Source organism: Arvicola amphibius, chromosome 3, assembly GCF_903992535.2.
Source record: "Arvicola amphibius chromosome 3, mArvAmp1.2, whole genome shotgun sequence".
Lineage (NCBI taxonomy): Eukaryota > Metazoa > Chordata > Mammalia > Rodentia > Cricetidae > Arvicola > Arvicola amphibius.
The window spans coordinates 144,005,017-144,028,195 of NC_052049.1; the positions used below are offsets into that span (position 1 = coordinate 144,005,017).

The window sequence follows — 23,179 nt, forward strand, 5'->3', positions numbered from 1 at the left end:
CAGGCTCCAGTATTTGAACAATTGGTTGGCAGCTGGTAGAACTGTTTGATAAGGCTTAGGAGCTGTGGCCTTGCTGTAGGAGTTGTGTTACTAGGGGTGATCTCTGAGGTTTCAAAAGTTTGTGCTATTGCCAGTTAGCTCTCTGCCTTGTGCTTGTGGATCAAGATGTAAGCTTTCAGCTACTGCTTTAAGGCTATGCCTGATGGAGGAGAGTTATCTGTCTATGTTACTTTCATTGGTTAATTAATAAAGAAAACTGCCTTGGCCCTTTAAGAGACAGAAAATTAGGTAGGCGGAGTAGACAGAACAGAATTGTGGGAAAAGGGGTAGCAGGAGTTGGGGAGACGCTTCAGGCAGTCGCCATAGTGAGTCTCCATGCTTCTCCTCTCTGAGATGGACGCAGGTTAAGATCTCTCCTGGTAAGCCACACCTCGTGGTGCTACACAGATTACTAAATATGGGTTAAGGAAGATATGAGAATTAGCCAATAAGAGGCTGAAACTATGGGCCAGGCAGTGTTTTAAAAGAATACAGTTTCCGTGTAATTATTTTAAGTAAAGATAGCCGGGTGGCGGGACACAGCCCGCCGCTTCATTCTACATATGCCTGCTGCCATCTTCCCTGCCAAGATGATCATAGACTCACCCTCTGAACCCATTTTTTCCAAGTAAATGGTTTCTTCTATCAGTTGCCTTGGTCACAGAAACTGAAAAATAACTAAGGTGCTGTCAGCCTCCCAGGTAGTGCTGACATTGCTGACAGAATGAAAACAATAGGAATTCAATAGTGTTGGGAGCAGACAGATCTGAGTTCAAGACCAGTCTGGTCTAAAATAGCGATTTTTCAGGAAAGCCAGTAGAGAGACCCTGTCTCAAAAAACCAAACCAAACCAAACCAAACAAGAACTCATTAGCTTTGGTTGGTTTCAAAGGGCTAGAGCAAGGATCTAGATGTTTCCATTTTCCTTTTTTGGTCATTCCCTTCACTGAGTCCTGTCTTTGGGCTTCACAGTCTCTTTTGCAGCACCAAGAATCACGTCCACATAGAATAATGTGAGGTGAGCTGAGGTAAGATGGAGGGAAGGAAGGCATTTCCTCAAGTAACAACTTTTATAGCAGACTTCCATGGCCCCGCTGAGCAGCACTTGGTCCCACGCTTCAGCTGTGAAGGTGGAGAGTAAGCATCTGCGGGTGGTCCCAAACAGCAGCAGCGTCTGTCTTGTGCTGAGCTAATGAGGTACATGTCCATGTTCTAATTCCTCCACATTCCCTGAACAAGGTCCCAGGCACACAGTGTGTATCTCCCTCTCTTGAGCTTTCAAGGACAGAGTCTATGTTCTGGTTGTCTCTGTATTCTTGCTTAGAACATAGTAGTCAATCCAACTTGCTAAATAACTACTTAGCGAGCAACTTTTTAGTCCAAATAGTCTCATTTTAAAAAACATAACTTAAACATGCTGGTTCAAAGGTAAGATAACTAGAAAATTTTATTTTACAAATATGGGTGTTTTGTGTGTAAATGTCTATGCACCACATGAATGCCTGGTGCCCACAGAGGCCACAAGAGGGCATCAGATCCACTGGAACTGGAGTTATAGATGGTTGTGAGCTGTCGTGTGGGTCCTCTAGAAGAGAGAGGCCAGTACTCTTAATCACTGAGTCATCTCTCCAACCCTCGAATAAAAGTTCCCAAATTCTTTTTTTTAAATATTTTTTTAATATTTATTTATTTACTATGTATACAATATTCTGTCTGTGTGTATACCTGCAGGCCAGAAGAGAGCACCAGACCCCATTACAGATGGTTGTGAGCCACCATGTGGTTGCTGGGAATTGAACTCAGGACCTTTGGAAGAACAGGCAGTGCTCTTAACCGCTGAGCCATCTCTCCAGCCCAAAAGTTCCCAAATTCTTAAGCCAGTCCTTCTTCCAATGTTGGACCTCCTGGAACAGGATTTATAGCTGTGTGTGTTGTGGGAACTAAACCTGTGTCCTGTGTAAAAAGCAGCAAGTGCTCTTAACCCCTGAACCAGCTCTAGCCTTTTAGGTAATTTTCCATTATTTGTTCATAATCAAAGGCAAACCCAAATAATTGTGTCCTAAAATTCTCACAGTGATTACTATTACATGACAATGGTGTATACAGGGAGCTGGGAGTATGGCTCAGTGGTAGAGCATGTGCTTAACACGCACAGGCTCCTTGCTTGACCGCAGCACAAAAAAGGGTAGGGAGCACATATGGGAATGACTTCTACTGCCATACATTTTCCTGGGCTCAAATGTGCCCGGATTCCCTGCTCTTTATAGCTGGTTCCAAACAGTGAATGCACACTAGACTTCATAACAAATTTTGAGAAATTCTAGTATCTGAGTTCTTTGGTTTATTAGTTGGTTTGACATGCTGCTGGGAGCATCTACATTCCAACATACAGCAGGCAAGGCTGAGAACCACTGGATTATGGCATTCACTGACTGAACAAAACCACAGGAGTTATTTGTCACAAGAAAATTAAAAAGTATGTGAGGCTTAATTCCAGCACTGGGTTGAGGGGGGGTCCCGCAGAGGCAGGCGGATCTCTGTGAGTTCAAGGCCAGCCTGGTCTATAAGAGCTAGTTCCAGTACAGGTCCCAAAGCTACAGAGAAACCTTGTCTCGGAAAATCAAAACAAACAAACAAAAATATGTGAGATAATACATATATCAAATATCTTGATTTTGTCATTCTATATTGTGTCCATATATACAAAGTTTTGTTGCATATTATAAATATATATAATTTCTATTTTTGCCAGAAAAGCTGGTGTGGCCTTATGTAGGAGATAGAGGCAGAAGTTCAAGATCAACCTCAGGTCTAATAGATACTAAGTTTGAGGGCAGCCTGGACTTAAAAAAATATTTTTAAGACCTTGCCTTAAAAATTAAAAATAGAAAAGAAAATGAGAAAGAAAACCACCCAGACTATCAAACATTTGTCCCGTCTTAGAGGAACGGAAGGAATCTGAAGCTCTGTAAACATCTCAGATGTTTGTTTTCGTAATCCTCACCCATGTTTCTTAAGAGGTATTATTCACATCTGATTTTCCTTACCCAAAAACTTTTGTTAATGCTTAAAAGCACAAAGGAAGTCTTAATAGAAAAAACAAGGCAAAATAAAATTTCTGAAGACCTATGAAAATTCTAACACAGATTTTTTTATCTTTATTCTTCAGAACCAAACTCATTTTATTAATTTTGATAAATACAGAGATATGGTTATAAACTTTTAAAGGCACTAAAGATAACTACAGTCTTCAGGGGATAATGTGATGGAGGAGAGTTATCTGTCTATGTTTCTCTCATTGGTTAATTAATAAAGAAAACTGCCTTGGCCCTTTAAGACACAGAAAATTAGGTAGGTGGAGTAGACAGAACAGAATTGTGGGAACAAGGAAGTAGAGTTGGGGAGACGCTTCAGGCATTCGCGATAGGAGTCTCCATGCTGCTCCTCTCCGAGATGGACGCTGGTTAAGATCTCTCCTGGTAAGCCACACCTCGTGGTGCTACCCAGATTACTAAATATGGGTTAAAGCAAGATATGAGAATTAGCCAATAAGAGGCTGAAACTATGGGCCAGGCAGTGTTTAAAAGAATACAGTTTCCGTGTAATTATTTTGGGTAAAGCTAGCCAGCGGCGGGTGGCGGGACACAGCCCCGCCGCTCCACACTACCTTCATTGCGCCAAGGCATTTTAAAACGCGGCTTCCTGATGCTCTGCCTCCATGACTGAGGCAGTAGCAGCTCTGGCTCTGCTCCGCCATGCTAAACTGTGCTGACCTCAGGCAGGTCTATCGCAATTACCATAATAACAGCGCAGTTAAGGTTTAGACTTGGCTGTAAACCGGAGGTATTACCTCTACCTGGCGCAACTTAAGTTTTTAAGAAATGGTTAACCTTTTAAGAAGTGCTCCTGGATATTAAAAAATTACAGATTCACAATAGAAAAGATTCAGACATAGAAGGCCTTTAAATGGCTCACGTAGGCTTAAAAGAGAGAAAAAGAAAATATAGAGAATAAAGTTAATGCCTTAAAAAAAAAGGTTAAAGTCTTTAAAGAGACAGAGTACAGATAGTTATAGATTAAAAGAAGTAAAGTGATAGAGTAAAAATAAGCCACGTAAAAATGGAAAATTCACAGAGAGTCTGGATTATGTATTTTGTTGTGTTTTCTTTGATTTTTTTGACTGTAAAGGAGCTAAGTACAGAGAGACATTTCATTATATGGGCTGCCAGTCTAGACCAGAATGGACATCTTAATGGTATGACTTCAGGATTTGGATCTAAGAACATGATGCTTTGGAAAAGAGTTTCTTCTTTTGTTTTCACAGAGGACGAGACTCTGTGGATTGCTTCTATCCCAATATGGTATGATAGACCACGCCCTCCTGAAAGGTTGCTGTGAACATCTTCAAAAAATTACTTCACTCAACTGCCAACTGAGAGGAACCTAGCACATAGGTTACACCATAAAAGACCTAAATAACAGCGCCCCCATTCAGCAGGAAGCAGTTTGGAGAGAAAAAACTGCGCCCATTTTCCCAAATATTGTTTATAAATGTTCTTTTACATTTAAAGGGGGATATGATATAGAGATGAATAATTTGCAATGGTATGGATTTTAAGGTCAATTTGTTATATGTATATGTATTTCTGATCTTGATTAAGCTATTTTGATTGTGTAGTTCATTTTAAAAACTGTAATGTATAATTAGGAAATATAGGTTGTTAATGGATAATCATCGATAATAGTCAAGCTTGTAGTCATGTTAGATTTTCTAGATGTGCATAGATATATTTCAAATAGGCATTCTTCATATCTTTCAAAGACTGCAGAATATGGCATTTTAAATGTTTTAATAACTTAGGGTTTTTCATGACAATGAGACACGTCTGCTCCTGGCAGCACCAATCTACTTCAAGAGGAAGATGGGCATTGAAGAGGCTACTTATGGAGTTTGTTAGCCATTTGGGCAAGAAACTGCTCTTGGCTGGACTGTTCCATAAACTGGACACAAGGAACCCACAGAAAGAGGACTGCTAAACTTGCCTAAAGGTGAGATGGTCTCTCAGGGTTCCTGATTCATTAAAGAGTCTGCGAGACGTTCTGCAGGACACAGCAGAAAGTGACTGAACTGTCTTTGGAATTTTTCTGCTTCATGAAAATGTCTGCTGGATACTTATGGGCCTGTAGGCTGAAGATGGATGCCCCAACGGTACAGAGGAACTTTGGGTGACTGTCCAGGCAGCGAGTTGTCTCTGTCATTTCTAGAGTTTTATAAGTTACTTATTTCTTGTTTACTTAGGTAATATTATATCCTTCTGGAGTCTTTGATGGAGTTGAAGAATAAATAGATAGTTATAGATTTCCTTAGTTATGATAAAAGATAAAATAGATTTAAATATTGTAACTGTAATACTTGCTTGATAACTGTTTTGTTATATGTAATTTTGCTATGTTAAAGTTGAAGCCTTTCTTTTTTGTTTAAACAGAAAAAGGGGAAATGATGGAGGAGAGTTATCTGTCTATGTTTCTCTCATTGGTTAATTAATAAAGAAAACTGCCTTGGCCCTTTAAGACACAGAAAATTAGGTAGGTGGAGTAGACAGAACAGAATTGTGGGAACAAGGAAGTAGAGTTGGGGAGACGCTTCAGGCATTCGCGATAGGAGTCTCCATGCTGCTCCTCTCCGAGATGGACGCTGGTTAAGATCTCTCCTGGTAAGCCACACCTCGTGGTGCTACCCAGATTACTAAATATGGGTTAAAGCAAGATATGAGAATTAGCCAATAAGAGGCTGAAACTATGGGCCAGGCAGTGTTTAAAAGAATACAGTTTCCGTGTAATTATTTTGGGTAAAGCTAGCCAGCGGCGGGTGGCGGGACGCAGCCCCGCCGCTCCACACTACAATAATGATTTGTGATGAATTCACATTTCCTTCCAATGCCTTATTTCTAAATAAGTTCAGCTATTGCAGTCTTACTAGGATATTAAAAAGTAGAGCACACAGACCAAATGTTATTTTTGAATAATTCCTGACATGGATTGGTAACTGTCCTGGCATTCTCTTCATGACAATAACTCCATGTGTAGAAATGTGCTAATAATAAAAATAATTACTTCATCCTGTTCTTTTTAAATGAGAGACAGAAACGGTGTGGATCTGGAGGGAAGGAGAGATGGGAAAGAACTGGGAGTAGAAAGAGGGAACCTATAATCAGGATATACTGTATGGGAGAAGAATCCATTTTCAATGAAAGGGGTGGAGAGGAAAGAGCAGCTGAGGATTTAGCTCAGCAGGGCTGATTTGCCTGACATATGAAGTCAGGGTTGGATTGCTGGTACCAGAAGAAAAAAAAGGCAAAAAATAGAAAAGACAACTCCTACTCAACAATAAAAAAGTAATTACTTCATATTTTCTTCATGAGTACTTGAACATTAATAAATATTAAGAAATTAACTTTATAAGAAAGTATAAAGTGGGATCTATATTTACTCTATAATATAAAATCTGTGGGCTTTTTTAAATTTACTTTTTGACTTCAGTCCTTTTCAAAATCCTAAATGGTCACTTTACATGACGTGACAAGCTGATCTGACTCATATGGAAAAACATATAAGCCAGAATAGCCATATAGAAATCTAAATAAGTCAGAACAGCCATGTCACCTTGAAAAGCAACATCAGTGAACTTACCTGTGACCATTTGAAGATTTAATATGAGCCTACTATTATTAAGTTAGTATTGTATAGAAGAAAAGATATTTAGAACAATGGAATAGATCTTTAAGTAAACTCTTATACTTGGGCAATTGATTTATCTACCAGGACACAAAGACAATTAATTCAATTGAGAAAGATCAGTAGATAACTAGACAATCACGTGCAAAAAGTTGGATTCCCCTCCCCCATCACAAGTATTAATTCAAAACAAACCAGAAAGCTGGGTGCAATGGCTCATACTTGAAGACTAAGATAGGAGGATTCCAAGGAGTTTGGGGTCAGCCTGGGCCACAGCACATATCTTAAAAATCAAAAAACCAAAAGCAACAACAACCATTTGTACACAATATTCATTGCATCATATCCACAACTAAAATTCAGAAACAACCCAATCCCAGAGGACAAATTTTATAGAATATGATTCTACTATTAAAAGGAATGGAGGATTGGGAATGAAGGTCTGTTGTAGAGTGTACATGCTAAGTGAAAGAAGGCATTCATCAGGTCATATTGTATAATCTTCTGATGGGTGGTGTCCAGAACAAACAAATTTACAAGTCAGAAAGTAAGTTAGTGGTTGCCTATGACTGTAGAGTAGAATGGGAATGTGGTAGAGTGACTGATTACATGAATACAAGGTTTCTTTGGGGCATGATGAAGACTAAAGATTGTTCTAGACTAAAGATTGTGGGGGATTGTTGAACAATTCTATGAATATGATCAAAATTACTGAATTACCTACTTAAATAGGGAGATTGTTATGGCACAGGAATTTTCTTTAACATAATCTTATTAATAAAACGAGTTTTGGATACTATTTTATTTTTAATTATGTGTGTGTGTGTGAGAGAGAGTGTGTGCTTGTGGCAATGTACATATGAATGCAAGTGCTCTCTACCTAACTTTAATTTTCTTGTTAAACAAAATCCAGACTGGAATTTTAAAACTGAAACTAATTTTTTATACTGTAGCAAAATATAAACAACGACTACACCAGGAAAGATAATCTCTGGAACAAGTATGAAATGATACAGTCCTACCTCCAAATGAAACAAAATGAAACAAAACCAATAAAATGGGAGTTTAAGTCTTTGATACTTCAGATACCAAAACCTATACATAGAGCTGCTATGAAGGCATCTAACTACATCTTTCTGACTTACTCAAGAGTCAAAGGTCTCCCAAAGAAGTCATATACTTAACAAGATGTGGGAAGTCTCTTTTAGAATGGAGAATACAACAAGATTTCTGGAAAACGGAGGCAACTGCCAAGTGAGTTGAAATGTATTTAGTAAGACATTCATTTAAGACACTTGTAGGAAACAAAAAAAAAAAAAGTGGAGTATATGGTATTCTTGGGAAGAAAGCCAAGAATATTACATTCTCAGAGCTGGAATAAGAAAGAGAACAATGAAGCACAGAGGCTCTACTCCAAGGACTAACGGAGAATAAGAGTGTTCCCCAAGGGATGGGAGGGGCCCATCCTTGATGAGTCAGAGTTCAAACAATCCAATGGAAAATATCCATCTGCAACAGGAGACTACAATCATGGCATGGAAATAATGGACATAGGAAAAAAACAGACCAGATAAGAGTGAAGCATGGCATGAGCAAAACGAAGAAGGATTCACACAACAAAGAAACATGAAAGACAGAAATATTAAAGATTGGGCACAAACTCACAGGACAGCTCCATGCCTTACTTAATTCTGAGACAGACTATTGATGACACGTAGAAGTACAATGGGAAATACGTAGTCACTTAGCCAAAGTCAGCACTGTGCATGTTCATCGCTTTTAGAAAGAGCTAGATAAATAAATACTCTCCTTCATCCTTGTCTATGTCCAGCTACCTGTTTTGCAATTTTATCTGTGTGTGTGTGTGTGTGTGTGTGTGTGTGTGTGTTGAGAGACAGTCTCGTAGCCCAGGCTGGCCTCATACCTGATTCTCTTGCTTCTACTTCCTCAGTGTCAGGATTACAGATTAAAGCACCACACCTAGGGTTTCTTACACGACAGGCAAGCTAACTAAGCTATATCCCCTCACTATTCTGCAAATGTTTAAAGAGGCAAAAAGCTTTTTTCATACTTTAATATATCTTTAAGTAAAAGAAATATACACTTACAATTTTAATTTTTAAACATTTAGAATCATAAAGAAGTGATTTGTATTAATCTGTTAAGATTATTTAATATCATCCTAGTATTCCTAAAGAAGCTTGTTAGAATTGGATGCATATATATAAATGTATGCTGTAGGTCTACCTAAAAAAAATGCACTTAAAGGGTTGGGGATGTACCTCAGTGGTAGAATATTCTTGTTTATCGTGCACACGCTCTTGGGCTTAATCCAGAGGTTCTTAACATGTGGGCTGTGACCCTTTGGAGGTCAAATAACGTTTTCACAGGGGTCGCCTAAAACCATCAGAGGCTGGGCGGTGGCGGCACATACTTTTAATCCCAGCACTTGTGAGGCAGAGGCAGGCGGATCTCTGTGAGTTTGAGGCCAGCCTGGTCTACAAGAACTAATGCCAGGACAGCTAAGGCTGTTACACAGAGAAACTCTGTGTGTGTGTGGGGGGGAGCTGGGAACAGAAAAAAAGACCATCAAAAAACATATTTACATTATGATTCATAACAGTAGTAAAATCATAGTTATGAAGTTACAACAAAAATAATTTTATGGTTGGGGTCACCATAACATGTATTAAAGGGTCACAGCATTAGGAAAGTTGAGAACCACTGGCTTAATCTCTGGCACTACAAAAAAAGGACACACTTAACTCCCAGAGAGATATGGTGGCTCACACCTGTAATCCCAGAATTCTGGGAGGCTGAAGCAGGAGGATTACACATGGGATAGGTCAGCCTCACCTAGTTCCGGGCCAGTCTAGACTAGCAAGACACTACCTTAAAAAACAAAATACAAAAAACAAAGAACAAAGCCAGGTGATGGTGGCGCACACCTTTAATCCCAGAACTCAGGAGGCAGAGTCAGGTAAATCTCTGTGAGTTCGAGGCCAGCCTGGTCTATAAGAGCTAGTTTCCAGGACTGGCTCCAAAGCTACAGAGAAACCTTGTCTCGAAAAACAAAACAACAACAACAACAACAACAAACCCCCCAAACAAACAAACAAACCCAAAGAACAAAAAAACCACTACCACAATTCTTTCCTACATGTTGTCTTACAAGGATGCTGGATAATTTTAAGAATAGTTTTCATTGGCCAGAGAGATGGTTCAGTACGTTAGGATGCTTTCCACTAAGTCTAATGATCTGAGTTCAATTACTGGAATCCACAAAGTAGAAAGAAAAAACCCACTCCCTCAAGTTGTTCTCTCACCTCTACATGGACATGGACATGCCACCCACCCACACGCATATATCCACACATATAGACAGATCATAGATGAGAGAACGCAGTAATAAGGAAAAAAAACAAATTTGGTGCTGGAGATGGTTCAGTGGTTAGAAGCACTTCCTGTTCTTCCAAAGGACCCAAGTCTCAGCACCCATATAGGGTGGCTCACAAATGTAACTACATAACTCCTTCTCCTGGTCTCACAGGAACCCTTATACATGGGTGCATAAAACATACACAGATACAAACACATATACATATTTTTAAAAAGAAACCCTCAAATTAAAAAACAAACTGCTTTTAGTATATCATGCAATCTACTTAATGTACATAATTATACCTTATATGCTCATGCATTTGGTTCTTGTTTTATATATTCTAATTTTACTTTAAAAATATTTATTTTTAATTATGTATTTGGGGGAGTGGTTATGTACAAGTGAGTGCAGTTCCCCTCAGAGGCCAGAAGAGGGTGGTGGAGTCTCTGGAGCTAGAGGTACAGGAAGTTGTCAGTTGTACAACATGGGTACTGGGAACTGAATACAGGTCCTCTGGAGCAGCAGCAACCATCTCTCCAGGCTTTAGTAACTTCTATGATATAACCTGCATACAAGCTGTCATCTTGCAGAACTTCCTATCTAGTTGGACTTTTAAAGTGAAAGTCTACTACCTGTCCTTATTCCCCATTTCCTGTTTCTTCATTTATGCCCCACTTCTAAGTTATTTATGCTAGCCACTACTTCTTGAGCTGTAACTTTAGCTGGTAAACCTTTCACTCTGCAAAGTAAAGTTTAATCTAAGCCACATCTTCATGTATTGGTTGTTCTTGCTAACTGATTAAGGAAGATGAATATAAGGGCATGAATGAATTATATACTACAATATGAAAGAGTTAAGACTAGAAAAATTTCCTCAAAGTTACCATAGGAAACATTAACAAACAAAATTATGATGTATTAAGGAAGACAGCTAAGGAAGGGTATCTTTTAAAAAGCATGAATTATTTTATGGAATTTTACTCTAAAGACTTTGACAAATTAGGGAAGAATATTTCTTTGTCATAGCTTACACTGCAATAAAGTAGAGGTTTTAAATTTGCTTCAACAACTTGTAGTGTGAAGTAATGTTATACAAAGTCTCTGTGTAATAAAACCTCACTAATGAATAATTAAGACAAAAATCTCATTGGATAAGCTGATAAAAATGTGTCTAAACCACCCAGCAATTTTTAAGGCTGACAGTATATATCTTTAAAAGCTGCTGATTATGTACATCTAAAACCAATTTTCTCCGTGGGTATCCATTACAAAAAGAACCCAAAGCTGCTGAATGACAACATATGACCCCAGACTCACCTTTCTTCTCTCCAGTGTAGGGCACATAGTCTTCCCGGTCTTTATGCTCCAATGCTTGCTTCTCTAGATAAGAAAGGAGACGTTCTCTGTCGAAGGGCCCTGTGGCAGACTTTGATGTCTGGTTCTTTTGCCGAAACCCTGCAGGCAGAAGGGCATTCTGCCAAAGAGAATAATATGATCATCAAACCACCAAGAACGCCAACACCACATACCCCTATAGATTTCCCATGTAAGAAATATCAAGAAACTAGCATGACACAGGCATCGAACACCTCCTTGCAGGATTTTGGGATAGTTGTGTGAGATGCATCACAAAAAGCTTTTTATTTAAACATGGATCTACTGACTTTGGGTGTGGGGGAGTGTATGTGCTATGGCATGTATACAGAGATCAGAGGACAACTTTTGGGAGTTGGTCCCCTCTTTCCACTGGAATCTACATAGGTTGTCAGACTCACTGGTAACTGCCTATACTGCTGCCCTATCTGACTGGCCCACAAGCATTTTTATTTTTGAGACAGGGTTTCTCTGTAGTACTGGCTGTTCTGGAACTCGCTCTATAGACCACAATGACCTTGAACTCACAAGATCTGCCTGCCTCTTCCTCTCAAAATGCATGTGCCACTACTGTCTGGCAAGTCTAATTTTTTTAAAGTAGGTAGAATTCATTTACATTACTATTAAAAATAGGCAAGTACATATTTTCTTCAGATAGTATCCCACTGGGAGGAAACACCCATTAGCATGTTGTTTTTTTGAAACAAGCTCTTGATATATCACCATGATTGGCTTGGAATCCACAGTGTCTACCATGCTGGCCACAAACCTGCTATGATCTTTCCTGCTGCATCCTTCCAAGTACTGGGATTATAGAAAGGGGTCATTTTGCCTAAATTCACCCTTTAATTTTTAAGTATCCATGAATTATTATTTTTACAGTGATGGTTTTTAAATTTATGTTGACATTTATACTTGAGTTAATATTTTTATTTTTCTCCAAGGACTATTAAGGAAAAAGCTTTCCTAGCTTGGCCTAGTAGCATATGCCTGTGTTCTAGCTCTTGGGGAGCTGAAGCAGGACAATAGAAGGGTCAATGTCCAAACAACAGCAAAGATAATTTTCTTAATTCTTAATAAATGACCAGTAAATATGTATATAAACTAATTCTATCACAAAAGAACTGCAAACTACTATGTGTTATTCCTTCTAATGACTTCCATTTGATCACAGAGCTCTTATCAAGATAAAAAACATACACAGTCCAACATCAAGACTGTTTTGTTGATTAAAATCTAGAACATTTCATTGTGTATGTGTTCACATGTAGACAGGGGCGTTAGTGTATGCTAGTTACAATTACTGTCATTGCTATGCATGCCTAATGGCACCCTGAGATACAAAACAGCTGATCCTCTGCTGCCCATATAGCACAGCCTTGAGCACATGGGTTGACTAGAAGTAGAAAGGAGAGGAATGGTTGAAGTTGAAGTTGCCCCCTGAAGTCAGGACTCTGAATTTGTATTAAGGCCAGGAATAACAGAGAGACAAGACAAAGTGAGCATCATTCTGCTTGTCAAAGGTCAGCCTCAACCAGGTATGGGGGTGCATGTCTGTACTCTCAGAACTTGGTGGGAGAGACAGGAGGATCAGGAGGTCAAGTCAGGCCATTCTGGGTTATAAGAGATCCTGTCTTAAAAAAGACAAGACGGGCTGCCTTGCTTCATATTCCTGAGTATTTCTTGCTCTACAATTGAGGCAGCCAGAGAAGGCAACATCTATTACTAATGGTGATATTCAACCTCACAGTTAGTATACATTTTCAAAAGGCGATTTTCCTATGGAGAATAATAGGAAATGATTACTTCATAACTAAAAATAACATGTTTACACTTGGACCATTTCCTGAACTCCATAACAGTTTTCATAAAATTTGTAATATAGTGATACTCATTACTCAGAATGCTGATCTACAAGGGTGAACCTCAAAGATCTGTTTCTAACCCTGAATATTGTGTGTATTTACAATGAAAAAAACTGTCTGTGGAACTATAAAGAACAAACATGAGATTTCTACCTTTAGATGTTGAAATCTGAGAAGAACAAAAGAACCCACTCAGCCTGCAAGTCTATCCAGTTTTAGTTCCGAAGATGGCAGTCATCACTTCCCCATCTCCAGTGCCATGACTTGGGTGCGAGCTCACTCTAAGGTAACTGGCCACAGGGCATCAGGTGCCCGGTCGCATCCTTCCTTCACATCCCTCAACCTGTCAGCCCAGGTTTGGCTCACACCCCCACTCTTGATACACAGGATTATTTCCTTCCTTGTTCTTGTCATACATTTCCTTCAACCATGACCTCAAATATGTGAAAATTGGAGACCACTTCCCCTGAAAGTTCTGTCCATCCTTTCCAGGCACCATTCCTAAGACTTCAGTATATGCCACCAAGAAACATTTTTCCTCTTGTCTCATTCATAAATTACTGTCTGTGGTACCCATCATTCTTTTAACACAGTTTTATTATCTGATTCAAGTCTTGCTTTCCCCATTCCTACTACCATGTATCCTGGTGGCAAAAGTTACATTGGGTTTGTTCACTCTTGCATTTCCTGAGAGTAGCATACTAACCAGGAACTACAGGTTGTCCCCCAAACTGAATAAAGGTTTCAGAGCTGGGGAATGAAGCTTGGTATAGAGCACACACCCTAGTGTAGGGAGCGGAAGAAGTCCTAAGTGAGGGAAGTCTTGAGTGAATGTGGCAAGTTGTTGACATAGCCATGATCACGTCAAGGACCCCATAGTCTGAGACCCAGGGAGAAAATGGTGAGCCCTTCTTCTTGGGAGTGGGGCTCAGAAGGAAATGGCGAAACCTTCCCTTCTGGGTCATGTGTAGATGTAGACAGGATGTGCAAAAATGTCCACCATAGTTTTTTCTCCCTAGATATTCACAGCCTGAAGACTGCTTCCGAATGGAGATTGCTCCTGAGGCAAGGGGCTGTTAAACATTCTGTAATACAAAGGACAGGCCCTCACAAAAGTCATTGGCCCAGCTGAAAACGCCAGGCTAGACAGTCTCTTACATGCTTTCTAGTTCTTAAACCATTTGACTTAAATTGGTCTCATTGACTAACTGCTGAATATACTGCTGACAGCTCTGTTCTCCTGAGTAATCAATCCCTCAGACTTAGGTATGAGGAGTTTTCCTTGTAATAGTAATTATGGTCAAAGGACTTGCCCTATGGTATGGACACACCAAGAACAATTTTATAATGCACATTTTAGGATGCTTTAGGCCCTAATATCCAGTACCTCTCCTCTCCCTAAAAGCTCATATACCTCAATTCTTTTTTTTTTTTTTTTTTGTTTTGTTTTTCGAGACAGGGTTTCCCTGTAGTTTCTAGAGCCTGTCCTGGAACTAGCTCTTGTAGACCAGGCTGGCCTCGAACTCAGAGATCCGCCTGCCTCTGCCTCCCATACCTCAATTCTTTTTTTTTTTTTTTTTTTTTTGGTTTTTCGAGACAGGGTTTCTCTGCAGCTTTTTTTAGCCTGTCCGGGACCTAGCTCTTGTAGACCAGGCTGGCCTCGAACTCACAGAGATCCGCCTGCCTCTGCCTCCCGAGTGCTGGGATTAAAGGCGTGCGCCACCACCGCCCGGCCCATACCTCAATTCTTAAAGGGCATATAAAACCACTGCTTTTTAAGAAATAAGGTAGGTAAAGTGTGGCAGATAACCACTACCTTGTGGTTCTTCCTGCTACCCGCTCCTCCTTGAATCACACTTCAAAGGTAAAGGATTCCACATTAGCTTTGTGTAGCATATAAGACAAGTAACAACCACTTGGCAAATACAGACAAGTGTACATCTACAATGTCCCTGACTTAATAATGGTTCAACTCTAAGATGGTGTAGCAGCACTCGGGAGGCAGAGGCAGGCGGATCTCTGTGAGTTCGAGGCCAGCCTGGGCTACAAGTGCTAGGTCCAGGACAGGCTCTAAAAAAGCTGCAGAGAAACCCTGTCTTGAAAAACCAAAAAAAAAAAAAAAAAAAAAAAAAAAAGAAGTTCACCCACAAAATCATTTTGATTTTCATTTTCAGTACAGCACACAACTTACATGATGTATTCAATATTTTATTACAAATTAGGCTTTACATTAGATGATTTTGTCCAAATGTAGGCTTATTTAAGTGTTTTGAGCACATTTAAGATAGGCTAGACAAAGTTATAATGTTAGCTGGCTAGGGATATTAAGTGCACTTTAATGTATAATATTTGCAACCTAGGATGGGTTTATCAGGCAGGTAAGAACATTGTTAAGAAACATCTGTGTTCAGATCTACATCTTCCAATGCTAATAATTTATATCACTTGGTCAACATTTCTCAAGAACCATTATAATTAGGTTTAAATCATTAAGAAAATTTCAGAGGTACAGTATACTAGTACCAGCCTTGTACAGAAACTCTGAAGGGAAACAGATTATTATAGACTAAAGAGCTAATTAGCTATTACTACTTTCAATTGCACAGAGGCAAGATTGTAGTAGAGAAAAAAATTGTGTAAATGTTTAATGATAGTTTAGAATGTCTGTGTCCTAACACATGGAGGTAGATGTGGGGACCTGAAGAAAAATGCCAGTTCATTTGGATAGAAGGTGGGTGAAGGGTACGGGGGCGAGAAAGCAAGCTGGCAGTGTGAAAGCTACTGCATCTCTCTTCTCCGGCCAGCACCAACCTCGGGGTCGAGATCGTCCAGGACAGTTTCAAGCTGCTTCAGCTCTGTTTCTGACAGACGGCCAAGGAGCTCATCCTCATCCAGGTCCTTAAACTCCCCCAAGTCCTTCCGGAACGGCAGTGCCATGGCTCGCGCTGTAGGAAGTCACGTGATCGGTCTACTTCTTATGGCTGTGGAGGGAAGAAACAACCTTTTAAACGTAAGTTTTGTCTAGCTGAATCTGTTGTTGGGAAAGGGAAATGCCATGTCCACTGTCATATGCTCTTCATCACATCATCACTGCTCTTCCCTGCAGGAAATTCATGCTGTCACTAGTTTGTCTCTGTAGAAAAATAATCAATGGAAATGGGAAGTATGAAAATCAATAAAATAATTACTTAATAGAATTACAATTTATGATAACTGAATTTCAGCGGCAATAGAAAATATTTTTTGCCAGAAATAATTTCTATTAGTGATGTCAAATTATCCTAACAGATAGCATTTGTTTTACTACAAACTGTTTAGGAGCGCAGTGGGACACAATATCAACAGAGGAAAATAGCAACATGTACCTAACGGGAAGGAATAGTCTCTTGTTTCTGGGAAACTTTTTATTTTAAATGTGTTTTCAAAAAGATTATTTTAGGAGTTGGAAAGGATGGCTCAGCAGTTAAGAATACTTTGTGTAGAGAGTTTGTGGTCAGTTCCCAGCATCCACATGGGGTGGCTCAAAACTGCCTGTGCTCCCGAGGATCTGGTACTCTCTTCTGGCCTCCAAGGGTGGCACACATGTAATACACACACATAATGCAGACACTCACAGGCACACAGAAAATAAAAACAAAGGAATCTTCTTAAAACATATTTTAAAAGGAAAATATTATTTTGTTATTAATAGATTGTTTCTTTAAGACTTCCTTCCTCCCTTCCTTTCTCCCTCCCTTCTTCCCTTCTTCCCTCCCTCCCTCCCTCCCTTCCTTTCTTATTTTTTTTTTAAGACAAGGTCTCACAATATAGCCCAGGCTAACCAGAAACTCACTACATAGAACAAGCTAGCCTTGAAATCAAAGTGAGCTTTCTGCATTGTCCTCCTGAGTACTTCTTTAATCCCAGCACTCGGGAGGCAGAGGCAGGCGGATCTCTGAGTTCGAAGTCAGCCTGGTCTACAAGAGCTAGTTCCAGGACAGGCTTCAAAGCTACAGAGAAACCCTTTCTCGAAAAAATAAACAAACCAACAATTTAATTGATTTTTATTGAACTCCACATTTTTCTTTGCTCCCCTGCTTGCCTCTTCCTTCCCCTTCAACCCTTTCCCATGGTCTCCATGCTCCCAATTTACTCAAGAGATCTTGTCTTTTTCTACTTCCCATGTAGATTAGATACATGTACACCTCTCTTAGGGCCCTCATTGTTGTCTAGGTTCTCTAGGATTGTGATTTGTAGGCTGGTTCTCTTTATGTTTAAAAACCACTTATGAGTGGAGTGAGTACACGAGATAATTGTCTTTCTGGATCTGGGTTACCTCACTCAAAATGATGTTTTATAGACTCATCCATTTGCCTGCAAATTTCAAGATGTCATTATTTTTTTCTGCTATGTAGTACTCCACTGTGTAAATGTACCATATTTTCCTTATCCATTCTTTAGTCGAGGGGCCTTTAGGTTGTTTCCAGATTCTGGCTATGACAGACAATGCTGCTATGAATATAGTTGATCACATTTCCTTGTGTGCACGATTGAGTATCCTTTGAATATATACCCAAAAGTGGTATTGCTGGGTCTTGAGGAAGGTTGTTTCTTAATTTTCTGAGAAATCGCCATACTGATTTCCAAAGAGGCTGTAACAGCTTACACTCCCACCAGCAAGGGAGCAGTGTTCCCTTTACCCCACATCCTCTCCAGCATAAGCTGTCATCTGTGTTTTTGATCTTGGCCATTCTTACAGGTGTAAGATAGAATCTCAGAGTTGTTTTGATTTGCATTTCTCTGATGACCAAGGATGTTGAGCATTTTTTTAAAAAGATTTATTTATTTATTATGTATACGACAAAAAGTTCTGGAGGCATCACAATCCCTGACTTCAAACTCTACTACAGAGCTACAGTACTGAAGACAGCCTGGTATTGGCATAAAAACAGACAGGAGGACCAATGGAACCGAATAGAAGACCTGGATATCAATCCACACATCTTCAAACACCTGATTCTTGACAAAGAAGCAAAAAATATAAAATGGAAAAAAGAAAGCATATTCAACAAATGGTGCTGGCATAACTGGATATCAACATGTAGACAAATGAAAACAGATCCATATTTATCACCATGCACAAAACTCAAGTCCAAATGGATCAAAGACCTCAACATAAAACCAACCACACTGAACCTCATAGAAGAGAAAGTGGGAAGTACACTTGGACGCATTGGCACAGGAGACCACTTCCTAAATATAACCCCAGTAGCACACAGACACTGAGAGAAACAATTAATAAATGGAACCTCCTGAAACTGAAAAGCTTCTGTAAAGCAAAGGACACAGATAAAACGACAGCCTACAGAATGGAAAAAGATCTTCACCAACCCCACATCAGACAGAGGTCTGATCTTCAAAATATACAAAGAACTCAAGAAATTGGTCACCAAAAGAACAAATAATCCAATTTAAAAAAAAAATGGAGTACAGACCTAAACGGAGAACTCTCAACAGAGGAATCTAAAATGGCTGAAAGACACTTAAGAAAACGCTCAACAGGGCTGGAGAGATGGCTCAGAGGTTAAGAGCACTGGCTGCTCTTCCAGAGGTCCTGAGATCAATTCCCAGCAACCATATGGTGGCTCACAACCATCTGTACTGAGATCTGGCGTGCGGGCATACATCGAGGCAGAATGTTGTATACATAATAAATAAATAAATCTTTAAAAAAAAAAAAGAAAATGCTCAACATCCTTGGTCATCAGAGAAATGCAAATCAAAACAACTCTGAGATTCTATCTTACACCTGTAAGAATGGCCAAGATCAAAAACAGTGATGACAACTTATGCTGGAGAGGTTGTGAGGAAAAGGGAACACTCCTGCATTGCAGGTGGGAATGCAAGCTGGTACAACCCCTCTGGATGTCAGTGTGGCAATTTCTCAGAAAATTAGGAAACAACCTTCCTCAAGACCCAGCAATACCACTTTTGGGTATATATTCAAAGGATGCTCAATCGTGCCACAAGGACATGTGCTCAACTATGTTCCTAGCAGCATTGTTTGACGTAGCCAAAACCTGGACAACCTAAATACCCCTTGACCAAAGAATGGATAAAGAAAATGTGGTACATTTACACTGCACAGTGGAAAAAAATAATGACATCTTGAAATTTGCAGGCAAATGGATGAACCCATAAAACATCATTTTGAGTGAGGTAACCCAGACCCAGAAAGACAAATATAATATGTATTCACTCATAAGTGGCTTTTAGACATTAGACAAAGAAAACCAGCCAACAACTCACAATCCCAGAGAACCTAGACAACAAGGAGGACCCTAAGGGAGACATACATGGATCTAATCTACACGGGAAGTAGAAAAAGACAAGATCTCCTGAGTAAATTGGGAGTGTGAGCATCATGGGAGAAGGGTGAAGAGGAGAGGGGAAGAAGGGAGGAGAGAGGAGAAAAATATATAGCTCAATAAAATCAATTAAAAAGAAGGTAATCCTGACAAAAAAAAGAAATAAAATGAACACCAACAAACACTCTGAGCACTGAGACATTCCCAGTACCTCAGTCACCTTAGATGTATCTCTCCTCCAAAGGAGAGAGTTAGTATACTGAATTATCAATGATTCTTTTGCTCCCTAGAGTTTGCATGTATAAATCCTTAGCAGTTTTTGGTTTTTCTTTATATTACACTTTATATAAATAAGTCCTCTTAAGATAGACTTTCTTTTTCTCATTTACCACTGTTTGGGGTTGATGTTTAGAGTGATACTTATTTCAATTTCATGTCAACATCCTATTCCTCCCTCTGAACCTCTGAGCTCCTAGCAGCTTCTCCCTCTATTTCTTTGTTATGATAAATAATCTACTTGTTTCCTGGTACAGATGTACAATTCCTCTTTGGCTCAAATCTAGGAATGAAATTGCTGGGGAAAGGGAATGCTTGCTTATTGTGGTGGTTTGAAAAAAAAATGGCCACCCAAAGGAGTGGCAGTATTAGGAGGTGTGTCCTTATTGGAGTAGGTGTGATCTTGTTGGAGAAAGTGTGTCACTGTGGAGGTCTCATACATGCTCAAGCCATGTTCCGTGTGACAGACCACTTCCCAATGCCTGCAGGTAATGTAGAATTCTCAGTTCCTTCTCTAGCACCCTGTCTGGCTGCACACCACTATGTCCCACCATGATGATAATGGACCGAACCTCTGAACTGTAAGCCCCCCAATTAAATGTTTTTTTTTTTTATAAGAGTTGCCATGGTCATGGTGTCTCTTCACAACAACAGAAACCCTAACTAAGACACTTATACTCACTCAACTTTATTAGGTAATATCAAACTATCTTCAAAGTGACTATGCCAATTTACATTTCTAAAAGATTCCATACATGACAATTCATGTTGTTCCTCTTTTTTGTTTATGTTTAGTATGAACAGAACTTTAATTTTTGGCATTCTGGAATATGTGAAATGGTATTTCACCATGGCTTCAATGTACATTTTGTTAAATTATGACAAGGTTACGCATTGTTTTACATGTTTATTTACCAATGGCATTCCTATTTCTTTGGATAACCTATTGCTCATTTTTACAAAACACATCACCTTTCCTGTGTGTGGAATATGGGCTTGTTAGTATAGATGCAAACCCATTTGCAGGTATGCATGCACATGCATGTCAAGGCCAAAGGTTGATGTGGGGTATGTTTCCATCTTTTTATTTATGGACAGTCTCCAAACAAAACAAAACCTGAACCCTACTGAAGTTCAATAATTCACCCACACCGGCTGGCCAATGAGCTTCAGGGATCCATCTGTCTTTCCATTGCCAAGCAGTGGTGTAGGAGGATATTTACAGGCGCTCGCCACATCCCACCTTTTTCTGTGTGTCCTAGGAATCTGAACTCACATCTTCATGCTGCGATGGGGCGGGCACTTTACCTTCTCAGCCACCTCCCTAGTCTAGTGGCCTCATTTTTTTAAAAAGAAGTCTTTAAGTTAGCTAGATATTAATCTTTGTTATCAAGTTAAATTTAATGACTTTCGTTTTCTATATTCTAATCAATTTTCCATCCCCCAACTCATTCTAGTTCTTCTCCATCCATCCAATTCCACACCGGCTTCCTCTCTTTAGAAAACAAATGAGCAAATAAAAAAGTAAACAAACTAGAATGATGGTAATGAAGAGGAAAAAGCAGTAGGGCAGTGGTGGCGCACGCCTTTAATCCCAGCACTCAGGAAGCAGAGGCAGGAAAGGCCTTGGTCTATAGGATTAGTTCCAGGACAGCCAGGGCTACACAGAAACACCCCCGTCTTAGGGGGTGGTGGTGGGAACAAATCAAAACCAAAAACCAAACCAAACCAAACCAACCAACCAACAAACAAAAAACCCCAAAAGAGGAAAAAACACAAGAAACACTCACACACAAAACCCATAAAAACACAAAATTAGGAACTAATGCATACAAGCAAAAGACCAGCAATATTAAAGCAAAACAAACAAAAATACCCAAACAAAGAAACGTGAGATAAAAGAAAAAAGAAAAAACAAAACAATAAAAATCCTACAAAAAAAAAAAAAAAAAGCCATAGTTCATTTTGTGTTGGTCTTCTACTCCTTGGCCCAGAGTCTCCCCTCAAGTATGGTTTGTGTACCCAGTGAAACTCCACTGTAGAAAACTGGTTTTTCCTTTGCAAGTGGTTGTCAATTTGGAGACAGCTTCTTATTAGTTAGGAGCAAGAGCTTCTGTCTACTTCTCCCTCTTAGCTCTGGCATCCAGGCTGTGGAACCTGCGCATGCTGCCACAGTCTCTGTGAGTTCATACATGAGTCAGTCCTGTTGTGTCTAGAAGACACTGTTTCCTTGGTGTCATCCACCCCCTCTGGCTCTTACAACTTTTCCACCTCCTCTTCTGCGTAGCTCCCTCAGCCCCGAGGGGAAGGATTTAATGAAGATATTTAGGACTGAGTGTTCCAAAGCCTCTCACCCTCTGCAGTGGACCAGCTGTGGATCTCTGTATTAGTTCCCATCTACTGTAAGAAGAACTTTCTCTGATGATGGCTGAGCAAGACACTGACCAATGATGTGCTGGCTAGTTTTATGTCAACTTGGCAAAGGCTAGAGTCATCTGAAAGGAGGGATCCTCAATTGAGAAAAATACCTAAGATGCCGTTGTAGGACATTTTCTTTATTGGTGATTAATGGAGGAAGGTTGGATGGTGCCAACCCTGGACCGGTGGGACTAGGTTCTATAAAAAGCAGGCTGAGCAAGCCAGTAAGTGGCCCTCCTCCACAGCCTCCATAAACTCCTGCCTCCATGTTCTTGTCCTGATGTGGGATGTCCTTCTGCATATGTGTTGCTTTACTGGTTGATGAATAAAGTTGTTTTGGCCTAAAGGGCAGAATAAAGTCAGGAAGGAAATCCAAACAGAGATATATAGAGAGTCAGGGAGACACCATGTAGCTGCCAAAGGAGAAGGACATGCTTAGGAACCTTACAGGTAGGCCACAGTCTTGTGGCAATACACAGATTGAAGAGATGGGTTAATTTAAGATGTTAAGAGCTAGCTAGAAATACGCTAGAATCATTGGCCAAACAGTGTTGTAGTTTCTGTATGATTATTCAGGTCTGAGCAGTTGGAAAACAAATGAGTAGTCTCTGCTTACAAATGGTACCCAACGTTGCAAATGAAACTTTGGGTGATTACCCAGGTAGCTGGTTGTCTCTGTCATTTCTTGCACCTTCTGGAAGTTGCTTGATTGCACTTCTCAGGTCTTTCATGGGGTTAAAGAC

General features: G+C 39.8%; 1 protein-coding gene across 1 annotated transcript in view; it reads right to left on the reverse strand.

The window, feature by feature from the left end:
* Tmod3 (tropomodulin 3) overlaps positions 1 to 23,179 on the reverse strand; it is a 70,198-nt gene that overhangs the window by 26,179 nt on the left and 20,840 nt on the right. Inside the window, exons 2-3 of the mRNA XM_038323816.2 lie at positions 16,207 to 16,376; positions 11,474 to 11,630 (exon numbers count right to left, since the gene is read on the reverse strand). Of these exons, the coding sequence (XP_038179744.1) occupies positions 11,474 to 11,630; positions 16,207 to 16,332 (283 nt within the window). The 5' untranslated portion in view covers positions 16,333 to 16,376. The remainder of the gene's footprint in view (positions 1 to 11,473; positions 11,631 to 16,206; positions 16,377 to 23,179) is intronic.